The 24,032-nt window shown below is 41.7% G+C and overlaps 2 protein-coding genes across 2 annotated transcripts in view; both read left to right on the top strand.

Annotated features, from left to right (window-relative positions):
- Positions 1-1,616, top strand: part of tedc2 (tubulin epsilon and delta complex 2) — a 278,694-nt gene extending 277,078 nt beyond the window's left edge. The window contains exons 9-10 of the mRNA XM_082529354.1: positions 644-837; positions 942-1,616. Coding sequence (XP_082385480.1) covers positions 644-837; positions 942-1,091 — 344 coding nt within the window. The 3' untranslated portion in view covers positions 1,092-1,616. The remainder of the gene's footprint in view (positions 1-643; positions 838-941) is intronic.
- A 9,392-nt stretch (positions 1,617-11,008) lies between these two features.
- Positions 11,009-22,348, top strand: ccnf (cyclin F). Its single transcript, XM_082530776.1, has 17 exons — positions 11,009-11,320; positions 12,154-12,308; positions 12,417-12,523; positions 12,608-12,675; positions 12,799-12,995; positions 13,262-13,315; positions 13,662-13,766; positions 13,991-14,068; positions 14,514-14,668; positions 15,028-15,192; positions 15,287-15,410; positions 15,520-15,700; positions 15,858-15,945; positions 19,093-19,192; positions 19,320-19,453; positions 19,980-20,158; positions 20,347-22,348. The coding sequence occupies exons 1-17, from the start codon at positions 11,308-11,310 to the stop codon at positions 20,799-20,801; spliced, it is 2,358 nt and encodes a 785-aa protein (XP_082386902.1). The 5' UTR covers positions 11,009-11,307; the 3' UTR covers positions 20,802-22,348.
- The last annotated feature ends 1,684 nt before the right edge of the window (positions 22,349-24,032 follow it).

Here is a 24,032-nt window from a genome sequence, read left to right as displayed (position 1 = left end):
CGATTTCTTTTCCATGTGGGTCATCGTCTATGGGCATCCCAGTTTGAGTCTGTACCTACAATATGCACAGCAGCATTTCCATTTCCTCCACTGATGCAGTTATAAAGAACCTGAATGACGAGAGATTTTCCATTCACACCTTCACAAAGATTTATTGATGTTTACTCGTTAAAGCACCAATGTAGCACAAGTAGCAACTAAATCCAGTGTGTCAGAGAAGTTTCCAGTAATGAATAGGTCCACACGTCTGGTGTCATCCAATCTAGCATCTCACGTTAGTATTTTTATTTCACCGCGTTGTAATATCCAGGGAGGGAATTATCTTTTATTGCTTTTTAACAGCATTTAGAAAATGATTATGGTGAGTGCAGCGTGCTAACGCGCTAATGGAGCCTCTCCATCTTGGCGTATGGAAAATGAAAGCAGAGCTGCCGTGAACCCTCAGCGCCAGCTCAGTCCTTTCCTTGGCCTCAACAGACCCCCCTCACCCCCTCGTCCCCATGACGATGGGGTTTTAAAGCTGTCTGTCCTGATGCCACTAAGCAAGGGCCTAGCTATTTAAAGCTGAGGCAACAGAGCAGAAAGAAAAAAGTTTTAGGGGTATGGTTGCTCGCGCTCTAAAAATAACCTTTTTTTCCGTCAGAGTGGAAAGCATGGGATCGATGGAGGCCAGAGGGAGGTTGTTTTTGCCCCACTGGGGCAAATGGTGTGCAGGGAGATGGGAGAACTTCACCCCTGCCCCTGACTATAACATATGCAACAGAGGCAGAGCTGCAAGAGCTTGAGCAGCTGCGGATGAGGGTGGCATTGCTGCAACAAGAGGTTGATCTTGAACAGGTAGGTGACGTGTTCTGAAAGCACCTCGTGAGTTTTACATACCTGCATGTTCTTTTTTAGTAGAAGCTAGGAACTGGCTGACAGTCTTTTCTGATGTCCCACAGGCTCTGTTGGACACCCTGTCCCCTCAGTTTTCGGCTGTCGTACCTGGGCCTGAACGTCTGAGCCCCAGTGTACTCAGAGACATGTACTCCCTGCTGGGTGAAGGAGGGGAACGTTTCCCAGCTATAGTCCTGGACTCTGAGCCTGCATGACTAATGAGCACATTAAATTGACTTATAGGTTTGTAAGTTTAGAAACAGGTATGAATACATTAAAGGCCTTGTGGTATGCTGCAATCTGGTGCAACACTGATGAAATCAAACCCCTCTGACATAGTCAAAACAAGGACATGGTTAAAAAAAAACAAAGGGGGGAACTGAATTGAGTGAACAGCCTCAGAGGGCAGCTGTGGTTCAGGAGGTTCTGCTGGAGGGGTTCGATGCTCTGTGTTACACCTCGTGATCCTAAAGATATCATGGAAATATTAATGGATGGATAAACAGGTGTACCTAATAAAATGGTAACTGAAACATCACGAATGATTATTTTGAAGAATCTGTTTTTAATAGTGGCATCGCTGTGTTATGTCAGTGTCTCATGTCATGTCACAACTGTATAAAACTGTGATCATTAATCCTGTCTCTTAAACGCAGCTTCTGAATAAATGCCTCAGGCACAATTTTAAGTATCACCATTGATCAGAGTAACGTAATAAAAGATACATAATATTACAGTGACTTTAAGTGTGTGTATTTGTGATGTAAGCTGTAGGTTAAATTATATGTTTGAGTTGTTTCTAATTTTTCCTTTTTGCTAAATTCTGACACATCGTAACTGATGCCTCAGAAGTGTAATATTCACTCGGTGAATTTTGCCAGCAGGTGGCACTCAATTCACAGAAAAAAAAGAGTCCAAATTACATTTTAATCAAAGATGCCCTTGCAAGTTTACCTGTGTGTTTCACTTCATATCATTCATTTTCAGTGTTTAAATAAAAAAGAAAGAAGAAATGTGCCACCACCACACACACACACTTCCATACTGTTTTTCCATATGTTTTTGATCCCCCATATTGAGCCAGCATAATCTTTCATACATACATCTGCTAGATCGCATATATGGGGCCATCACTGTGTTTCTGTGATATGGTATTCACGATCAAATGTGCTATGAGGCTGTACGTGAAATTCAGGAGCGCCTGGAGGAGCCTTAGAGGCTCGTGCCCACAGATGACAGGTGGATGGCAGGAGCTGTGCCAGACTGGGCGACAGGTGGCGCTGGGTTCTCGCAGCAGGACGTGGGTGTTGAAGCCCTGCTGCACCGGCCCTTCATGCGCACGCACACAAACAGGGAGACATGCACACCCAGAGCCGGCTGAGTCATAAAGAAGATGTGCTTGGGTGTGCCTGGCATCGCAGCATGCTGCAAGCTGGAAATGGCATGTTTCCCTGAGGAGAGGGACAAAAAAATGATTATATGAAAAAAGGAGGAGTATTTCAGCCTCAGATGGCTGGATGAGTCCAAAAGAACAAGGGCCTGATGGTTTGAACGTCTGTTCCTGGGTTCAAAGAAGAATACATTTGCAGGTTTACAAGACCTGTTCACACAGAAATGTCCAACTACTTTTGGATTGCAGTCATCTGCAGGGCACTGGATCAGAGTGCTGCTGGTTTATGGCCTCACATAGTCTTAGATCTGTGTTTGTCTATGTGTGTGAGGGAGGTAAAAAAAGGAGGCATGGAAGTATCCTTGGGTCAACACTGTACATAGTTCCTAGTGGGAGTGGTGCTCATGGAGCTCAGCCTTCCTGTGACCTGCATGCATCAGCTGCTGCCTGGCTTTGCCTGTCACCAGCAGAGCTCTTCCACTCTTCCAGCATGGCCCGGTCCTCCCAAGGTTATGCATGCCTCACGCCTTTATCCCATTTTTCTCACGCCTCTTTGTGACCCATAATGGAAGATGCAAGACAGTTTTACTGTCCGTGGGTGAAACTTCATGGAAATTACTGCCATATGCCACGCATACACACACACTTACAGAGGGGAAAAGTTCAAATACTTTGGAGCTTCCACTCTTTTTTTTCTTTTCCTCCAGTCATCTCACTTTTAATCGCTTACTGGAGTCTAAGCACAAATCCCCAGAAACCCAACAGAGCTACCAAGAATCCACTTCTGTCCTTCAAATGCCCATTGCGCTTGAACGTCTCTTTTCTACTGCGCCCCCACTCCTCACAAAGACATTCCTCACTTCCCCTCTTTTATTTCTCTTTGGCTGTTCTAAATAGTTGTTGCTGATTGAGCTACAGCCGAGATTGTTAAGTCAATGTAGTCATCAGTTAGGCAACATTAGGGTATATTTTTTGATTTCCCCCCACTGATCAGGCAGTCAAGTTGAATTTTTCTGTCAAGACAACCCATACACGGTCTTAACAGCAGCTGTCCTGTACAGAAGGAAGCCTGTTTGGCATTTATAAGGGAGCATGACGTATTTTCTATTCTGGTAAAATCTCTGATTATCATATTATCAAGAATAAGTTGAGCTGATAAAAAAAATAAATCTTGGAAGCATTAAAAGGCTAACATGCTGTCGTAGAAAACCCAGTAATGCCTGAAGATAAAACAGACAATCAGATTTGTGTGTCCTTCACAAACGTAGCTTTATAAATGTGGAGGAGGAAGATTAGCAAACGTTGGACATGAAAGGTGTCTAGATTGATTTTATTTAATTCTTTTTTTTGTGGAAGAGCGAGCATACAAGGGGATTAACTACTACTAGGCTGCTTTCCATTCAGAAAGAACTGGCTCCAGCCGTGTGTGCATGTGTGTGTGGGAGGGAAGGTGGAGGCTGCCTGTATTTTTTTATGAGTATTTCTGCCACGAGTCAATATTTTCATCATTGTATTTACATTAATAGAGGCCCTATATATATATATATATATATATATATATATATATATATTGATGACTGACTCATGTTGACGTGATGGGGATGGAATCACTGTGACTGTGTGATTCCCATGAAGAGATGACACATCTGTAGCGATCTATATGGGGAATGTCCCTTTTCTTTTTTCAGTAAACATAGAGATAAATAAGGATTTCCCATTCGCATCTAATTTCAAGTCAACACTAGGCTTCTGCGTTCCCATGGGGAACGTTTTATATTGCAGGAAAACAAAGATGCTGCATTTGAGAGGCAGTGATGGGAGCATGAAGAATAGAGAGAGCAGTTAACTCTCCTCCCCTCCCCCTCCCTGTGTTTCGTCAACCCCTGTTCTCCCTACTTCAGTGTTTGATGTCACCAATGAGCTAACGAATCGTAGCACTTGGACTTCCCAGTTTTTCCTCCCTAGCCCCTCCTCTTTCCTTAAGCCTTTATATATATATGCCCCCCTCACTACGTTCTGCAGAGTGTACAATGTGCTACTAGAGAGCCGGCAGACAGTGTACAGAGAAACAGCAAGAGAGGGAGGCAGAGAAGAGGAAAGTGTGAGTGGATTTCAGCTGATTTTAGAAGATTTCATCGGACATGTTCAAGCCATACCTGCTCAAGTCGTTTCTTTGGTCTCATACAGACCTCCTTCTCCTTCCTCTCCTTTTTTCCGCCTCCGTTTGTCTCGTTCTGTCTCTCCAGGCCAGAGCTACCTACAAGTAGGATCCCAGAAGCCAACGCTGCTGATCCTGTCAGGATACGCCAGCCCACACAGTCAGGATGGGCTGTACAACAGGCCATTTGGCTTGCCAACCACAGCCGCAGACCAACTTGGGGCAGGAGGGTCAATCGCTAGAGACTGGTGGGGCCAAAGTGCCCGAGGTGCTCTCCTCTCTGGAGCGTCTATCTCAGGCTACTGGAGGAATGGAGAAGTCCTGGTACCGCTGCATCTTTCCATTTGGAATCATCTCTTTAGTTATCGGTGTAGCAGGAACAGGAGTGACCTACACTTATAATGACCTGCCTCAGACTAAAGTGGTGTCAGTTGTGCTACTCGTCATGGGTATTTTGCTGTTAATGATGGCAACTGCTTGTTGGACTGTCCACAAGAAGAAGAGAAGGAAAAAGAAAGAGGGGGGCTCATTCACGTCTGAGCAGTGTCCCCTGTGAGTGAACACAGGGGTATGATAGAGGAACATGCCTAGAGCTGGGAGCTCAAGGTTTGGCCAGAAATTCTTCACTTCACCTCCCAATGCAACGTCCCTCCATTCTCTGAAGTTACAAAGTTGAATTCAAATCATGTTGGAGATAGCTTGGGTCAAAAGGACAGATAAACATGACGCCGAAGATCTGTTTAGTCTGTGAGGTCTGCATCAGATTTTTTTGGATTGGCAATGAGAGATCACCAGTGCCTCACACGCTCTTTTATCATCAGACAGCAGGTGTCCGGTGTCAAAACAACCTCCGAGGAGATGTGCAGAATATGCATTGGACACTGCATGCATATTTACACACACTAACAGGCCTTTGATGACTTACGCACGAGCAGTTACAGCGGGAGCTCACACAGACACCTAACACGCTATGCAGAGCTGCTGCTGGAGTCAGTGCTGGCGTCACTAGGCACGTCAGTCACAGCATTCCTTGTATCAGGACAGGTGACACTCCAAGAGGCCACAAACGGGCCAAAGACGGCAACCTGATACCCGGCCGAAAAAGCAACGCACCCACGTCAGCGGCCAACGTCATTCACTCGTCCTGTGACACTACAGCAATGTGTTGGGGGCTTTTTTTTGCGCAATGAGAGATTGGAACTTGAGTCCTGCTGGATCTTACTGGCATCTGTGTGGACGATCAGTTGGAGAGGGTAGAGGACCTGCTGGAGGAGTGCAAAGTGTTTGTGTGTGCTCAAATTAAGATCCAGGTCAACTGAGAGACTTTTGGAATTTGGTCCTCACAATGAAGGAAAAAGAGATTTGCACATATGGCCATGTCCATGGCAAACAAGAAAGCATTTTAAGTAAAGCGACATACCCTGAAAGGCCTTTTGTAGCTTCAGCTTCGCATTACAAAGGACTGGGGACCTAATTATGACTGACTTGATTGCCTTTCTTTTCAATAAGTGAGCATTTACACTCAGCCCTATGTCTTTGTGGGACACCTCAACTCCATACAAAGGAGTCCAGGATTATTGAAGGACACTGCCATAGGGGACATGCCACGGCAGGGACACTTTGACTGATCCTGCTCCCCTAGGGCCCCTCCCGTTTGGTGCCTTGAGCAACCACTCATGGAAAAAAGCTCTGCCACATTCCCCCACTCCAAGAGTTACCCCCCTTTGCTTTCTCTCTTTACCCAACAGGACTCTTCAAATCTGTTTCTCATTGTACACTGCCAGCTTCTGACTTAATCACACTCATTTTCCATTGTTGTATAGCCCAGGAGATGTGTGGACAGACTTATTATGCTCAAATTAAGACACACACTTACACGACAACCTCACAGTCCGCAGACATTCATGCAGTCTTTATCTATCTGTGCCAAAGGAATTGGTTGTTTTAATTTTTTCCCCCAGCTGTGGAAAAAATGTTGATTAAAAGTGAGTCGCAAAATCCTGTGTGAAAATAGGATACAAGGCTGTTCTCTAGTGAAAATTGAGTAATAGGTAGGCTCTAAGTGGCTCTGGGGTTTCCTTTTCCTTCACATTTTCTTTTAGGAAGAGTGAGTGAATGTAGCTGCGCTCAGCGCCACATCTGTGAATAGGTGCTTTCTCACAGGATGAGATAAACAATGGCATTTTACTCTGTCTTAATCATTCTCTTTTGTGTGACTGAATGTAACATGAGGTTCAAAACGTAACTCCCGCAGGGAGTAAGTGCAATGTATACAATGTATAGCAATTTCAGAGAAGACAATTTGTCTCCACGCGAAGGACTTTAGTGACACTTCTTTACCTTTGAGAGCTACTATAGATCACTGTTGCATTGATTGTCTCCACTGGTTTAGTCAAGCTTGCTAAGGAAAATGTGTCTGTATACCCAGGGGTAACAGTTAACATCGAATGCCAATCCCACCGAGGACCTTTTGAAGGCCAACTTGCCAAATTCAAGGCTGCATCTGTCATCCTGCCCAACCTCAGTACACTTGCAAAGAGTCGGCCCCTTTTCTTTTGACATGTTTTGCGGCTCAGTGTGCATTTAGATGTTGTCTTGCATGCTAATGAAGGAAGAGAAATATAGTTAGGAGGTAATGGAGAAAAACAAGGAACCTGGGAAGTCATTCCTTTCACTACATGTGGCAGTGAGTAGTTGCCCCAGCAGTTAGATTAGGATCAGCCATCCTGAACAAAGCAGTAATATTGTCGAGGAACATGATGCATTACTGGAATCCATGGCGAGAATTTAAATTGAATAGGAGAGGAATAAGTCTTCTCTGAACCTTAGATCAGTGTGTTTGCAAACACCGGCATACTGCAAGCATTTATAATTTTTTTTTAAGGTAAATGTCAAATGCACAAAGCTCATAAAAGTATTTATAGGTGGGCCATTGTTTTAGTATCCTCTGATCAAGACAAGTTAAGATTTACATTACACGGGCTGTCTCGCTTTGCTATCAGATCCGTTCACCCGGATTAGGGTTTGCTCTAACAATGATGGGCATGAGTTGTGGACAGATGTGGTGGACCTGTCACAGATGTGGAAGAGAAGGATGTTTGGTGGCACAGAGAGGAAAAAAAGATGGTTATTCGTCAGTTTACTGTGGGAAACAAAGGATGCCAAAAACAAGATAGGTAACGTGTATACGCTTATACTCTCGCCTCTGTATAGTCCACATTATATATGTAGTACACTTTGGCCGCATTGTTGTTCATTTTAAAGCTATATCGTGCCAGTATATTGACACTAAACAAACAAACAAAAACAAAAAAATGATGGAAGGTGACCAGAAATTGTTTCTTGTTTCTTGGAGATGTGAAGTGATTTCCCTTCTGCCTTCTGAAAGATTAAAGGGAAAACCTACCTCTCTCTGCTGCGGGGAAAAATGTCCCTCTCCCAGAAGACAGCCATGCTGTCAGCCTATGCTTTTTGTCACTCCAGCGAGTGACACAAAATACGTTGGTTTGTGTGCCCACTAATATTTGGTGCTGTATATACAATTATTTTTCTATTTGTACTGTATATTTCTACTCATATGTAAATTTGAATTGTTCATGTAAGCACTGTATTAAACAAATGTCACATAAGCACCTTTGTTTGTGATAGCCTAAAGGTAAAAAGAAAGAACCTTTATGCATTCATTGTATGTCTTTGTACTTGTTTGCTTTGGAAAATAATTTAGAATAGTGTGAACCGTCACACCATTCAACTCTGTCCTGGTCAATCTGGAAGAATCTCTGACAGGGCTAAAAATACAGAAGACAAGTGGAGAGTGGACAGTGGATACAAAGGAGAACAACATTGTTTTGGCTCTATTTCGAACAGTGTGAGCAATAATTACAACCGTCGCTCTGTTTTTTCACAAAACGCAAAACCTGTCTTCAGTTGACAGCCTTCGCTTGAAATTTCGATGCTGTATTTAGACGCGCTGTCATGTGTTGCCCTGCCAGCTAGGATGACTTGTTCAGATACCCGGGGATGAGGAATCTGGTTGTTAAGAAAACAGACTGGCCAACATCAATCAGAATAAATGACACCACCTACTGGCAGTAGAATAAAGTAGGCCAAGTACTCTCACTTGTTATTAAGTCACAGTTCTGCAGGAATTAATTTTATATTTCTGGGTATAAACATATTTCATCAAATTAAATTACAGCTGGTAAAGCGTGGGTGTGGAGGGAACAGTGCTTAGGTCTTGATAAAAGGGTGGGTAGGCCATTGAGGGGCAAAGTACAGACGAGGTGGAAGTGGTCAGCTGGATTGCTAGGGTCAGCACGGATTACAGGAAACCAGACGGAAACAAGTCGTCCGCCTCTTTTTATCCAGAACTTGGCCTCAAACCAAAACATTCAGCACTATTTGGCTCCTTATCAGACTTTGAATTATATAAAACTCAGTTTAATACATACAAAACAGAAAAAAGAAGCAAACAGCACAATTTGACACATTAAAGAGACATCTGGTGTCCCAAGACTTTATTTATACTTTATTCAAATTTCGGATCAACACCATCTGTTCAAAAGACAAATCTGGGTGTATTTAATTAGCCAGCGACTAAGGCTGGTTCCACATAATACCTTTGTAGCAGGAGGGAGTTACATTTCAGTTCATCTCCAGATATTATGGGAGCTGTTTTGGAGACAGTTGTAGATGAAATTACACATGCCTGGCCAGACGGTCAGATTAAATCACAAGCAAAATGACATTAAGCTGCAGTCTGTGTGTAGCTATTGCAACAGAAACAAATGTGACGAGAAGACATTGGGCTTAATCACTCAAAGACTTGAGAATACTTTAATAATCCAACAGTGACACAAACTAAATGCTGGTTCTTAGTTTTAGGTATTTCTGTATGGGCATCATCAACACTGGAAATTACAAACAGATAGTAGCAATCTTTTTCTCATCAATAAAGCTTGCAAATTAAGTCACTGAAATGTGAAGTCATCTCCCATTTACTTCCCATATATAAATAAACTTTTTTACTACCAATAAAAATGACAGATCTTGCAGTTTTCTGAGCACACTGAGCTTTAGCTTTAATTATTTTTGTTAAGGTTCAAAGCACCACTGGATCTCCTCTCCCTGGTTACTTTGTGTTTTACTGAGAAAACGGTTAAGATTACTCTGAGTTTCTATGGAAACTGCTGCATCTAGTTGTGGATGTTACAGCCCCTTCCCTCTCTGAGGTCACTCCGCTACAAGATAATTTGATCATCCTGCACCTCCAGTTTTAAATAGCCTAAGAATGAGCAAATGAGCAATTTAAACACTTGTAAGCTCATGATTATAGAAGAAGAATGCCTAGATGTGTTGTCTTAATGCTTTTGTGAATTACATAAAAGTTTCATGTAAACTTATTTAGGCATTTTCCTCTTCTTTTTTTTTTAAAGGAACCTACTGAGTGGAAGAGGCAATGTTGAGCACTGGCTATTGTTAGTGATGATTAGATTGGATGAGCAGGTGATGTGTGGATCAATAGAGAGCCTGAAAGGAACACATGATTACTCTTGGGAGATTACGCTGCTCCCTTAAGACCCTTTTCAGAAAGACAAGCAATGAAGAGATACTATTGAACTGAGACAGTATAGCAAATAACAGTGGGGACATAATAATCATAATTACAATCAGGGTGTCATCTAATTAAAGGCAGCTGCTTCAGAAGCTGAACCAGTCGCTAATTTCTTTTAGTTACATCTCTGTTTTAGCAAACAAATATAATCATATTACATATCATATTACAAACTCTCAGTCATTTTAAAACACACATTAAAGCCTGCTTATTCTTGCTGAGCAGGGTATTGCATTTTTTTTTATTACAGTTGGTCTTATTTATGTCTATTGAGATTTATCTCATGATGTTTTATTGAGTTTATTGTGTATATTAGTGTATTTATTAGTGAGCTGGTTTAATGTTAATTATATAATATTTGGTCAACTGAGGTTGTTCTAAATGTCCTATAAAAATAAACTTTGATTTGACCTGGCATCTTCTGTCATTTCAAATATTTTACATATCAGGACGTAAAGAAACATCTAGCTTAATGTACACACACACACACACACACACACACACACACACACACACACACACACATATATATATATATATATATATATATATATATATATATATATATATATACAACAGAAGATGATTAAAAAGTTACAATGAAGTCCCATGGCTAACAATATGTTTGGGGGATGTCTTTTGACATCCTTCAAAGCTGACGCTACGCACCTGTCCCTTTAAACACCGTACCTTTAAAAAATATTCTCTATCCAACTACATTTCCCACAGTCCACTGTTTAAAGGTTGTTCGGTGGGCATGCTTCTAAATCGGGTCAGCCAATTATATACCTTCACTAACGAGCGCGTACTTCGAAATGTCGTTACGTTCTCCAATGAGCGTTTAATATGTTACAGTTTTATACCGTCTGACCAATCGTCGCGAGCGTTCTTCGCGCTGACCAATCAAATGGCTAAAATGTTAAATAAAGGCATCATCAGTGAGGACCAATCAGATTGAACGTATAGTTTAAACGGTGAGCGCGGGCGGTCCTAGAGAGCATCTTTTGGGGCGGGTCCAATAAGTGAGGACGCGTGCTTGGATTTGAATTCAGGCAATAGCTAACAACTTACGGAGACATTAGTCAACTATCACAGCAAAACAGACACAGGAAACAACACTGTAACACTGCCTATTTCGTTTTCTAGTAATTAGTGTGAGCATTTGAATGTGAGTAACATTAGCCAACATCGTCTCGTATATAAATCGCTACTCAAGAGTTGCATCTACAGTAAGACATCGCTGTTTGAGGAGTGATCCCTGTACTTGCAATGAAAGCAGGCGGTAAGTACTTTTTTCAACTTGTTCTTGCTAACACCGATATATGGAAATTACTATAATATGCAACAAGTGTTTGCGGTCTTACTTCAGAGCACTAAAGTTTGACACAGTTAGCATTGGTGATTAGCTGCTGCTCACCACAAACGTTAACTGGTATAGCCTCCGGGAAGTAATGGTAAATCATATTGGCAATATATCTATGCAGGTAAAACGTCTCTTCTTTTAACTTTGTGAGCATTTTGTGGTCATTGAAAAATAAATACTTAGCGTTAGACTAGTTCGAATTTGAAACCTAATTGAAACTCATCGTTACTACTGCCGTGGAACTTACAGGAGGGAAATTTGGGCGCTCATCGACTTTGACTTTCCTCCTTCAGCTGCTCAGTTCACCGCCGTTAGATTTTTAACATCTGCAGAAAAAAAACATTAGCTTTTTATGTGTTTTAATACTTTTAAGGTGATGATCTTTCCATTAATTTAAACATTTTCCCACTCACTCACAGAGAGTTTGAGTAGACCACCCGTAGATGCCTTACGTTAGTAGTTTTGAATGTGGAGCCATGCAACCTTCATCTTGGAGTGCATCACTGTATGTCTAAATCAACTTGACCTGCTTTCAATGAAAGGCAAATATTAGTTAGTCATTAATGTGAGAATTAGTTAGCCAATCTTGCACTTAGGTGTGGAATTTTAAGTGATTTGTGATTTTGATTGTGTACACTTAAAGCATTCCTCCCAGTGCTGTTGCTTGCAGGGTGAATATGGGAAAGATGCTCAAGTATTCAAAACATTTGATGTGTAATATATGCAGTTCCTCTTTGCTTTTTTTCTTTCAGTTGTCCACTGCCGTTGTTCAAAATGCTACTCGGTTCCAGCACGGAAGCGGGTACGTAAGCGATCTTCTGGGATCACCTTGCTGTCTCTTCCTGAGGAGGTTCTTCTCTGTGTGCTCCAGTATCTCTCTGCAGAGGATCTCCTGTCTATCCGAGCTGTGAGTAAAAGTGCACACTCTGACACAGCTAAACTCTTTATTACCTGAGATTTCTCCTCTGCTGGGGTTCTAATTATTTTTATTTATTTTTTTAAATGCCTGTTTCAGGTTCACTCTCAGCTGCGGGACATTGTTGACAACCACTCTAGTGTTTGGGCCAGGGTCAGTTTCAGAGACACGTGGCCATCCCCAAACACATTATGGCTTTTTGAAAGGTACATCACCTACTGTCAAAAGTGTACTTATATATATGTTGTTTGTCAATTTGAGTCTTTACTTTAAATTTTGTCTTCCTTTAGAGCTGCTGACAAAGGGAATTTTGAAGCTGCTGTGAAGCTTGGAATTGCATATTTATACAATGAAGGACGTAAGTTGTTGGTTGGTTCATGTCAGAGATTAAATGGGGAGTCATATATAAACACAGATAACAGAAAACCCTTTAAATAATTGAACTAATTGATTAAAAATGTGCATCCTCTCTCGCCTTCAGCATTGTTAAGTGACGAGGGCCGAGCAGATGTGTGTGGTCGAAAGGCTTCCCACTTCTTTAGCCTCGCAGAGAGCCTGCGCTCCCTCACAGCAGATCCCTTCATCTGGGTGTTCATCCGTCCACCGTGGTCGCCCACCGGCAGCTGCTGCAAGGCCGTGGTGTTTGATCACCTCAAGGCTGAGTGCGCTAACAACATGGTAGGCTCAGAGTTCCTGTTTGACCAGCTGGGGTGCAAATTTAATCTCCATTGATGTCTGATTTGGTCTTAAAGTATTAAGTTGGGGTTTCTCTTAAATCATTAATTCAGACAAAATATTACATAAAAATGTAATATTTGGAAGGCTGCCTGAACACCCTGTCCCTAAAGCTTGGCTTCTGTTCTTCTTAGTTGACTATGATTTACAGTGCCATACACTGCATGTGCAAAACTGTTTACCAATCTGCTTTTGTGATTTCTCTGCAGGAGAGGAGGGGTCCCCTGTTGCATTGTTTGGCCAAAGTTTTGCAGCTGTTTGAGGTGAGTGAGACTGTGGGGGGCTGTATCTCAATCCAGGTGTGGTTAGACCAGTTTCTATTACCCCCACCCCTTCACCAAAACCTAAAACTGAGCTGATGTCACAGGGGCTGTTGGACCAGTTGGTCATTAGCACCACAGATGGAATAAGTCCCTGTCATGCAGCTTCTGTTGTCTTACAGGCCTTGTTGTTTCTTCTTACTCACAGCTTCAGTATGCTTTGTTATTTACCAATGTGACAAAGCAGAACTATGTCACGAGCCTTCATATGTTGCAGAGACAGCATGCGGCAGACAGTTTACCTTTACTGCTATCATTAACCTTAAGGAACTGTGTTTCATTTGTCCAGGATGATGAGAAGCGTTCAGAAGCCATATCCATGCTGGAGGAGTCGTCACAGGCTGGCTGTCTACAGAGCTCATACCTGATGTGGCAGCACAGCCGTAAGGCAGCTGTGAGTCAGGTTCTCTCATTACCGTGTTTCGAGATTTACTCTCAGAAGCATGCGCCTTTGGTGAAGACAGCTGTTTGTTTGGGATTTATTTCTTATTTACACAGTCAGTCAAACATAACCAGCTAACATAGTAAATGCTTTACAGATTCTAGAAAGATTCTCACGTTGACTCCAATCATGAGCTTACGGTTTTGTTTTCGGTTTTTTTGGTGTATGTGTTTCAGATCGCAGATCCAGGAAGGTACCTGCAGTGTGTGCGAACCCTCAGGGACTATGCTGGGAAAGGATGTTGGGAGGCACAGGTGCGTGATTGAGGACAATTCACCAACTTTCAGTTGGTTTCTTGTGATCGGTTTTCTCTGTCAATCTGTAGCTTTGTTCTCTCTTTGTACTCCCCTGCGGTGATACAAAAAAGCAGCAAATGGCTTTTCTTTTGAAAGCCTTTCAGCTGTCATTTCTTGTTTTTTATTACCCGGGCCTACATTTCTCCAGAGTTGGAGTTGCTTATTGAAATGCTATCAACTAAAGTCAAGAGGGCTTGACAGATGTTGACGTTCTCTCTTTTTTTTCTTTTTTTTTCGCCCCACTGAATCACAAAAGTATGACTCAGCTAAATCCCAAGGTCTGTAATTATATCAGGAAACTAATACAGTACTAAACTTTGTTGTTGCCTTTCTAGCGTTACATAGCAGCAAGATGTCAAGCCTTCTTGTGTAATTATTTTAGTGCTTTGTCTTCTTCCCCTAGTTGTCCTTGGCCAAAGTGTGCAGCAGTGGCAATCCGCTGGGTTTGGAGTCGAAGGCCTGCTCGGATTTAGTCGCCCAGCTCTTCAGCTCCTGTAATCCAGCATCACGGCCCTCATCTCAGGAAATCTTGAAACAAGGAATCAAGGACAGCATGAGGTAGATCGAACAGAAGCAACGTCATGATTTTACTGTCTCTTGATGAATATCTCTAGTCCCTGTGATGACTCACTGCGTGCTGATTATCCTCCCCTTCTTTAATGACATTAGTAAAGGGATGACACACCCCGGCAATAAAAGTTACCACATCGACTTGAGGTGGATGTGATCGAGTCTGATGCCCTGAGTTAACTTGAATTGTTGTTACCAAGTTTTAGAAACGCCACTTTCTGCTTTCCAAAGCCACCCAGTTTATATTCTTAAAAGGTTTACGATATTGATTATTATTACATGGTTAAAACTTGGCACACTGCCCTGATGCACCTGATTTTAAATTTTTTTTGTCTGCTTGTCTCCAGGTACATCCTGGTGGACTGGCTTGTGGAGGTGACCACAATGAAGGACTTCACCAGCCAGACGCTGCATGTGACTGTAGGCTGCGTGGACCGTTATTTGACTTTGCGGTCTGTCCCCAAAGCTCGTCTTCAGTTATTAGGAATCGCCTGCATGGTCATCTGCACAAGGTAAGGATGCACACATACCATGGTTTTTGTTCGTTTCTGAATTATTTATTTATCTAAAAGGCAAATGTTTTGTAACTTTTTTTTTCCTTTTCAGATACATCAGCAAAGAAATCCTGACCATACGTGAAGCAGTTTGGTTGACAGACAACACCTACAAATATGAGGACCTGGTTCGAATGATGGGAGAGGTCATCTCTGTGCTGGAGGGAAACATCAGGGTGAATACAACAAGCATCGTTTGTTTAGTGTATTGTTTAGTATTTGGTGCCAGTGAAGTATTTCCCGACCTTCTTTAATGCAAAGACTAATGCTTATGCTTTCTTGCAGAGCCCCACACTGCTGGACTACGGCGAGGTCCTGTTCTCTCTGCTCCCTCTGGAGAGGCGAACCACTCACCTATTTAGCTACATCTGCGAGCTGTCCCTGCTTTACTCTGCTCTAGCCACACCGCCACCTGCTAAACTGGCCTGTGCCGCACTGCTGCTCACACGGGCATTACATCACTATGGTAAACACACTCGCTCATACACACTCGTACAACGTTCCAGCCTTTTAACAACAGGCTGTAACTCAAGAGTCTTTTCAAACAAGCAGAATGTACAGGTTTAGTTTCGTGTTAAGTTTACCTTCATCTTAAATTATGTCTGTGTTCTTCCTCTCTGCAGCTCCTCTTTGGCCCACCTTGTTGGCAGATTACACAGGCTTTTCCAAGCAAGACATTGTTCCCCTTTCAGTGCTGCTCTATGTCAAATGGTACGTTTCTGCGTGTGTGCGTGCGTGTGTGTGTGTGTGTGTACGCAAAACTAAACTCCCTCACATCACGCCATGTTAGATTCACAGAGTGTGACATCAAATGACATCAGAGCAGCCGTGACTTGCACATCTTAAATGCTTCAGATCATAAGCTGCAAGTGTAATAAGAAATATAAAATGGGCATATCTATTTTGTGCTGTTTGCTTTACCCTACTGTATTTGATTAGTGGTTACTTAGCGCAGATCCTACTAAACCCTGGGTTATACTTGGTTACGGACACGGACAACTGGAGACCCAACATGAGAGTTATCATTCCTGTTATACTTCTTTGAAGCCTTGGACCCTCCACATTCCAGGAACCCAAGAGAACTCGTGCACATTGAAATTATAAAACCAGATTAAGTCTTAGCATTATCTAGTATCCATGTAATTGGAACTACAGATGTAACTGCATAAACTTTACTGGTTCACCCCACCGACACAGGAGCAATCTGCTTAAAGCCTTGATTATACTTTGCACGTCTGAGTCAGCTCGGTCTTTGCATTACAGAGACTTAGCAGTACAATGCACTTAACCCCATGTGTACCAGAGTAGGTGGACAAAGTAGTACAACAGGAATGATTACTTAGCCATCGTGTCTCCAGCTCAATAAACAATAAAAAAACATGGACGTAGCTTCCACGTCAGAAAAATGAAACCAATGTAGAAATGCCTTAAACTTGCATTCTGCTTGAAGGCCACCAGATGGTGATAGCTGAAGTTGCAGAAAGACTTTCGATCCAATAGAAGTCTAGAAAAACAGCTTTCTGATTTGACCTCTGTAAACAAGTCTGATGGACTCAGTCATACATTTTGGGATAATATTAAATTTTAAAAAAAGGAAGTTTTTTTTTTTTTGTAAATCTTGGTCATACCATCTTTCATAATCGAGGATTATTTATGGCGTGAAACTGTACACTCATTGGCTAATGAGGTTTCAACAACAAGTCATCAGCCAATAGATGCACAGTTTATGCTTCACAGACAGTTTATACTCACCTTTGGGCTTCAAAACGGGACTTCGGAAATCAACGAGTAACATCACAATAGCTATGTTCATGTTATATACTGTCTATGCGCCACCTGTCTGCATAGACAGCATAATCATGGTTTTAGTATGCAGAAATTGCTAAAATTCCAAAAATTGTGCACTTAAAATGTAAATAAACAGAATGCAATTATTTTCAAATCAAATAAACCCATATTTTATTCAGAATAGATCACAGAAAAGAGGGAGCGTAATTTTAATGGAAATATTAGCTCATTTTGAATTTGGCAGCAACGTGGCGCAAAAAAGTTTGGATGTAGGGCAACAAACGGCTTGGAGATTAAAGTAGTACTTAAAAGAAACATTTTACAATTAAATATGCTAATTGGCATCTGGACAGTAATATGACTGGGTTTGAGAAGGGGGGGTCTTTGAGAGACAGTTTCTCATGAGTAAAGATGAGCAGAGGTTCATCAGTTTAACATTGTGGAGACTTCAAAAATATCTCACCATGTACATCATAATCCATATAATCATCCAATATCAAAACATCCTGAGAATCTGGAGAAATCTCTGTGCACACGGGATCTTTCTTCTTTATTTTCTTCCTTTTTTTTTTTTTTTTTTTTTTAAATGGCTTTGAGGTTTTCACATCATTGCATTTAGGAATGAATGCATTTCTAAATGCATCATACTCTTACTCGCAAAAAACTGAAGCACAAATTTCTTGCTTGGCCTGTTTTTAAATAGTGAGCCATATTCTTAGTCAGTTAGTTCTATTAAAATGTTCTTTTTGGAGCACAGTCCAGAAGTCCAGTTAATAGATGCAGTTTGTGGAGGTGAAGCCTAGTATAACAAATGCTGCTGCTATGCCTCAAACTCCAGCATGGAGGATGGGTTTGTTTGTTTTTTTCTTTCTTTTGTTTTTTTCTTTAATAAATCGCCCCACAGTAGGGTTGTGATGAAGGAAGAAACTATCCATAGAGGCCATAACAGTTTGTAGCGGGCAGTAAATCTGCTTTTAAACTTTAAAATGTGATATTTTAACAAGAGCAGCCTGTGGGAAATGACTTGTTTTTTGGAGTCATACTTAAGTGGCAATTAGAAGGATTGCAGTTTTTGGCACTTCTTTATTGGCTTGATTTTCAGCCCTGGAGGCTGCGTCTTGCTTGTAGCTTGTTGTTAATTACAGGTTGTTCGGCTGAGGGACTTATAACTCTTTATGTACTTAAGAAATTGTTATGGTAAAGCAAGAAGCAACGCTAAGTCAAGAAAAACGGGGGGGGGGGGGAATCAGCATTGGCAAAGTAAGGAGTGGGCTAATGGGCTGACTGAAAGCAGATGACAAAAACTTCCTGTTTTGTCTTTGGGTTATTATTTATCAATGCGTTTGTTTTTTGTTTTTTTGTTTCCCAGCTGTCACTTATGATAATTGGTGGTTTCGTTGTTACAGTTCGTCCATGTTCGGAGAAAAGAGATTTACCTGCATTCACCTAAACCCTGCTCAAACGTGATTGGTCGATGGAACTCCAAAACTACAAGCAGACTGTAAAATTGCTATTGACGTGCTCCCATGGCCAATAATCTCACCAGTTTCTCTCCTATTATTGGATCTCACAAATTAATAAAGCAAATGCCTGTTCAGCTGTTTATTTACAGCTCAGCAGCTTTACAGAACCTACATTGGAGAAGATGAGCCAAAAATGTATTTCCCTGTTGCCTCACTGTGCTTTCCTCGATTGGAAGATAACAAGAATTGATTGATGACTCTGGCCAAAGAAAGTGATTGGCCGTGAGGGTTTTAAAGCAAAACCAAAGTGGAGAGAGTGCCAGAGTCTTATAGACAGAGGGAAGCATTTGGACTATTGATGTGGAGGTGGTTGGATGTGGGTGTGTGTGTGTGGGTGACCAGTGAATCAGCAACTGAGTCACAGAAACGTGCCTCGGGGTGAGTCTCTTTGATAGGTGAGCATCGTATCAACAAACTGTAATTCGCAAATGGACAAGTAACAAGATTTGTCCCCAAGAGATGATTGAAGTGTTGCTGCAAGTAAACTGGATCATACTCAGGTCTTGTTTTTTTCCCCCTCTGCTTCCCCCTCCCTGTCTGTCTTCAGTTTCAGTCAAGATGTTCCCAAAGATTACAGGCACGTCTCTCTCACTGGTGTCAAGCAACGGTTTGAAGACGAGGCCTACCACCACATCAGTAAAGATAAGGTACTGCGCTAGTATTATTATTATTAATTGTCTTAATTTTATAAAAAAGGGTTAGGCATGGTTAAGGCATATCTTGCCGTGGTTTTTCTGAATGAAATTTTTTCCTCCCCTTCATGGTTTCAACAAGGTGATGGATTTTAAAGAGCTCTGCCAGATCCTGGAGATTCCTGAGGTGGTGCCTCAGATGGAGCCTCCCAGTCCCACTGGTCAGCCAGCGGACATCCATACCTTCCTGGCCTCTCCATCAAGCGATAGCAAGAAGTAAGCAGGGTCTGAATGTGTAGAGACACATCATTAGCTCACATAATTGTGAGTAATGTGGCATTTATTTTCTCTTTCTATGACTGTGAAAATCGGTATTAATTGGCCACTCAGTAAAAACATTTGCTGCGCAATGTACCCTGTGCGAGCAATCAAATGATTTTAGATAAGTGTACTGACTACATCAGCAAAGACCAGGGAACAGTTCCTATTAAAGCTCCAGTATGTAACATGATGTGGCATGTGTAGCACCCAGTTTTGCATCATGTGCAGGATGTATATAGAAAATCAATACAAGCTTAGTAGAGTGCTGGTGTGATGGGATTTAGGACATGCGGAGAATTGAGACACACCCCGCCTCTTTCCTTGCTCATTTAGCAGCTCTTATCGTGGCTGAGTCACCTGTGTGCTGTGGCGAACTGACTCGTGAAGCATCTTGACCAGAAGGTGTTTGTTTTTGTGCCATCTGCGAGAAGTTCCCGTGACTCACAGCAACCCCTCTGCTTGTCCCACTGTTTTTCCGAAGGAGACGCGATGACAGCATGCAGGCGCACCGAGGCAGCTTTGTGGCCACGCCCACTGCAGAACTATCAAATCAGGAGGAGAAGCTGCTGGGCGACATCCTGGATTGGAGCCTGGACACTTCCTGCTCGGGTTATGAGGGGGACAGGGAGGAAGAAAGCGAGGGAGAGAGAGAGGATGACTGTGAGTATGAGGGAGGGGTAGGGCACGCTTAATGCAGTGCTGATTACCAGCAGGCTCAAATTCTTTAATGCATTTAAATGAGCTAAACTATATGAACAGGAGAATAATGCCTGAGTTCATCTTGAGTAAGACATAATTTAAATGGAGATGACTAAGCAGCACTTTCTTTTCTTTTTTTCCCCCAATAGGTTCCATGATATCCATCAAGCTGGATCCGCTTACTGATGCAGGCGAAAGGGGGGAGCACTGCCGAGCTCTATCCAGCGATGAGGACAGCTTCTGTGACGCAAGGAGGGAGGTGAACAAGGATTCCCAAGGCCAAGAGCCCGTTTCCCTCTCTAAAGACCTTCACAGTTCAGGATATTCCTCAGTCCAGAGTGTAAGCCCCTCATCTACATGTTCCTCCTCCTCCTACTCATCGTCTCTCAGGGCTTGCACATTCAAGACCTTTACCACTTCTCTGGGTGCTGCTTCTTCCAATGCCCAGCCAGGCTTCCGCCTCTTAGTTCCCATGCAGAGGCCTCGGGGCACATCTAGCAAACAAGTAAAAAGGAAGAACACAGCGGCTCACAGTGGATGCGAGGTGGAGAGAGAAGAGGAGGAAGAAGAGTATTCTGCCAGTGCAGGGTTTCTGAGCCTATAGACCATGGTTATTTTGATGGCCTCAGACTTTTCACACTTTAAGAAAACACACACACACACACACAAAAAAAAAAAAAATTCCAGCACTTTTCAATATTGCAGGCTGACTCATGTCAGTCTGCACTGGTCTGTCAATCACCACAAGATCTAGAGACTTGGCTCAAGGAGAAGTAAGGGAAAGACGAACGTCTGTATATGAATAGAATAGAAACATGCCTTCTATTGTGTTACATTTCATTTACATGTTTACAGGCTTGCAGCAATTAAATACCTCCAGTAAAGAGACTCACACTCAGCTCTGATACCACTGGAAAATAACTTGCCTTTCCTCAGGACCCTGGTACAATGGTTGCCATTTCAGCTATTTTTACAGTCTCCTACAACGACCTATCTCAGATCACGCTGGATAGTTGTAAAAAGTGAAACCTCATGGATATGTTTTGTTTTTGGGGGGGTGTATTGTTTTGGTTGCTGATATGCACTGTCTGTACAAGAAGTAAGCTTGTATTTTGGTGAATTTCATACATAGGTGACCACTGTCATCTACTTAATGGATCGTCAATGATTGTTTGCCTTCACGTTCACTTTTGTTCTTTGCCAAAGGTACTGTGGTGGTGTCTGTTTTACTCGTTTCAGGGGCATCTACCTTCAGAGAAGCAGAGCTGTGAAATGACTCATTTGGTGAACTGCATCCTCTGTAGTCTTGTAACTATACACCAGTTGTGCTGTGTATAAATTTTTATTCTGTTTTAATGTTTTGATCAGTGTTAAGACCTGTAACACACTAATCACATCAGGTGGTAAATGTTGGGTTTTTCATACACTATACATTTGTGAAGTTTTGCCAATGACCAAGAACCACCAGCCGAACAACTATTGTGCAAATGTTTGGTGTTGTGTGGTTGTAACTTATTTTTGCGCAGACCTGACACAGCACCCAGCGCAACACAGAACTCTAAGATGATGTGAAAAAGTGCTTTACTCACTTTTCTTTCTTTCTCCATCTGTATAAGGTCTAGCACTTTGATTGAACCACCCTCCCTTCTGTGATGATTAATGTAACAACTTTCCACGCTTGAACAATCAGTACTAAAGTGGTTTTTAATGCATTAGTGTTTCTGTCGTTGACGCAAATGGAAGTTGTTTTTTTTGTTTTTTTGTTGTTGTTTTTTTTACACTAAACAAGTTTTTGTTTTTTGTCTTTTCTTTCTGGGGTTTTCACTGAATTTCATCCCACATTCAGGAGGACCAGTACATGATGTTGAAAGGATTGTGACTGACTGTAAATGCATTTTAAACTGTTACTTCAGACTGGTTATAGCCTGTGTTGTTTTTTTGTGGGTTTTTTTTTTAATGTACATAGTGTTTTTATGTATAAATGAGAAAAAAGAACAAAGAAAATGCCACTACTTGAAATTTTATTTGCTTCATTCCAAAAAAGGCAGTTTTCTTTGTGAAATTGTTTTTAGTGTGTTCTCAGTAGACATTTGATGTGAATATGTACTACTTTTTTTTTTTTTTTCTGTTTTTCAAATAAATCAAGACATCATGGCGCGTCTAAGTGTCACCTTTGAAGCACTGCACATTTGCACAGTAAAATCTTATTTCACATTATCTAGATCTGGGTTGGTTCTGCATTCTTTCCCACTCCAGCTCCCAGCAAAAAAGATGGTAGATAACAGTGTAATAAGGCTTGTATCGTTCTAAGTCTAGGTGCGCATTGAACGCAAAAGAAATTGGCCCCCACTCACGCACTACTCAAGAAAGAAAAAACAGGATCACCCTTTAAAGTGCCGTTTATTTGCTTCAGCAGTGAGCAATGCCAAAAGAATATACAAAACTCCCTAAAGGTTCCTATGCTTCCCTATACAAAAGAAATCAAACCAAAAGACAGTTCACTTACCTAACATTCTAAAAGAAAAACAGGAGAAAACTGAATCAACAAAAAATGGCTTCTCACGCCTAGCAGGCTGCTGCAGTGAACAATATATACACAGTGAAAAAAAGGTACACAAATGCTTCTTTACAAATTTATTTACAAGATCAAAGCTCTAACGCCAGACACACACACGAGGTTAAACTTGCGAGTCAATTGGTAAAAACACTTTATGTAACAACAAATCAAAAACACAGGCTCTTTGTTGGGGTGGTGGAGGCTAGGAGAGAGGGGTCAGGTGGTTGTCATCTGGTGGTTAAATACTGGGGGTGATCAACCAATTGTCCAATCCCAGGGCAGGAACAACCTCCACCCAACAACTCAGCAGGCACGCCCAGGTGTCCACCCCCATGAAAGAAAAGGAAAAAACTCACAGCCATCCTCTTTTGGGAATAGTCACACATAAAACAAACACTGATAACACTGAATCATAACAGGCTGTACATCAGAAAGAATTTAAGGAAAAAACATTGGTGCAGCCCACTTAGTAATGGAGCCAAGGATGCTTGTGCTCATGATTATTTTTTATGCCCCTTTTCTTGTGATGAGGTAATTATTATATTTATCATAGCTGTTTTTTGAAAGCTCCTAAGGTGTAAACTACAGGTGATCTAAGAAGAACTTCAATTATTACTAAAAGTTGAGTTGTCAAGATTATTTGTAAATTGGAGCTCTTTTAAGGTAGGATTCAAAATGTAATGCAAAGTATTTACATGTCTCTGCTATTAAATAGTGCAGCTATTTTCTCTGCAGCACAATTACCCATTGCATGGTATGGTCTCAAACACAAAGAGTGAAATGTTACAATTAACCCCATAGTCTGGGTTAGTTGTAACATATCCTGGGGTGAAATGTAACACAATGAAATAAGGGTACTAACAAAACATTAACATGTAATCTTTGTTTATTCAACACATGAATGCACTTAGAGCCATTTATGTAGCTCTGTGTGTGTGTGTGACAGAATGCAGAAATCTAGCTTTTGAACATATTCCAACCACCCAAAAAAGACAAGTTATGGAATTTTCTGCAACTGAATATTTCATTAATTTTGGTTGGTCTTCCTTGAGTTTGGCCTCATTGGCTCAGTGGGCATTATAACCTACAACTCGTGCACCAATTTTGAACATAACAATGAAGCTGAAAAAATGTAGTTGTTCACCAGCATCGCAATTCCATTACTTTTTATCATGGCTTACCTTGGTGTGGTTTGCAAAGTGCTTCAGAAAGATGAGGAAATCTGTTTCTTACACCCATCCTGACTTATTTCCACTACCAGTACTTCCTACTGGTCCA

The sequence above is a fragment of the Aulonocara stuartgranti genome, assembly GCF_965226115.1.
Source record: "Aulonocara stuartgranti genome assembly, chromosome: 4".
Lineage (NCBI taxonomy): Eukaryota > Metazoa > Chordata > Actinopteri > Cichliformes > Cichlidae > Aulonocara > Aulonocara stuartgranti.
The sequence above is the reverse complement of the archived record's forward strand: the minus strand, read 5'-3'. Positions and strand labels throughout refer to the sequence as shown.

Coding starts and splice junctions, on each gene's coding strand:
- ccnf (XM_082530776.1), top strand. Junction 12,996..13,261: donor CTGAGTGCGCTAACAACATG/GTAGGCTCAGAG, acceptor ATTTCTCTGCAG/GAGAGGAGGGGTCCCCTGTT. Junction 15,701..15,857: donor ACGGGCATTACATCACTATG/GTAAACACACTC, acceptor TCCTCTCTGCAG/CTCCTCTTTGGCCCACCTTG.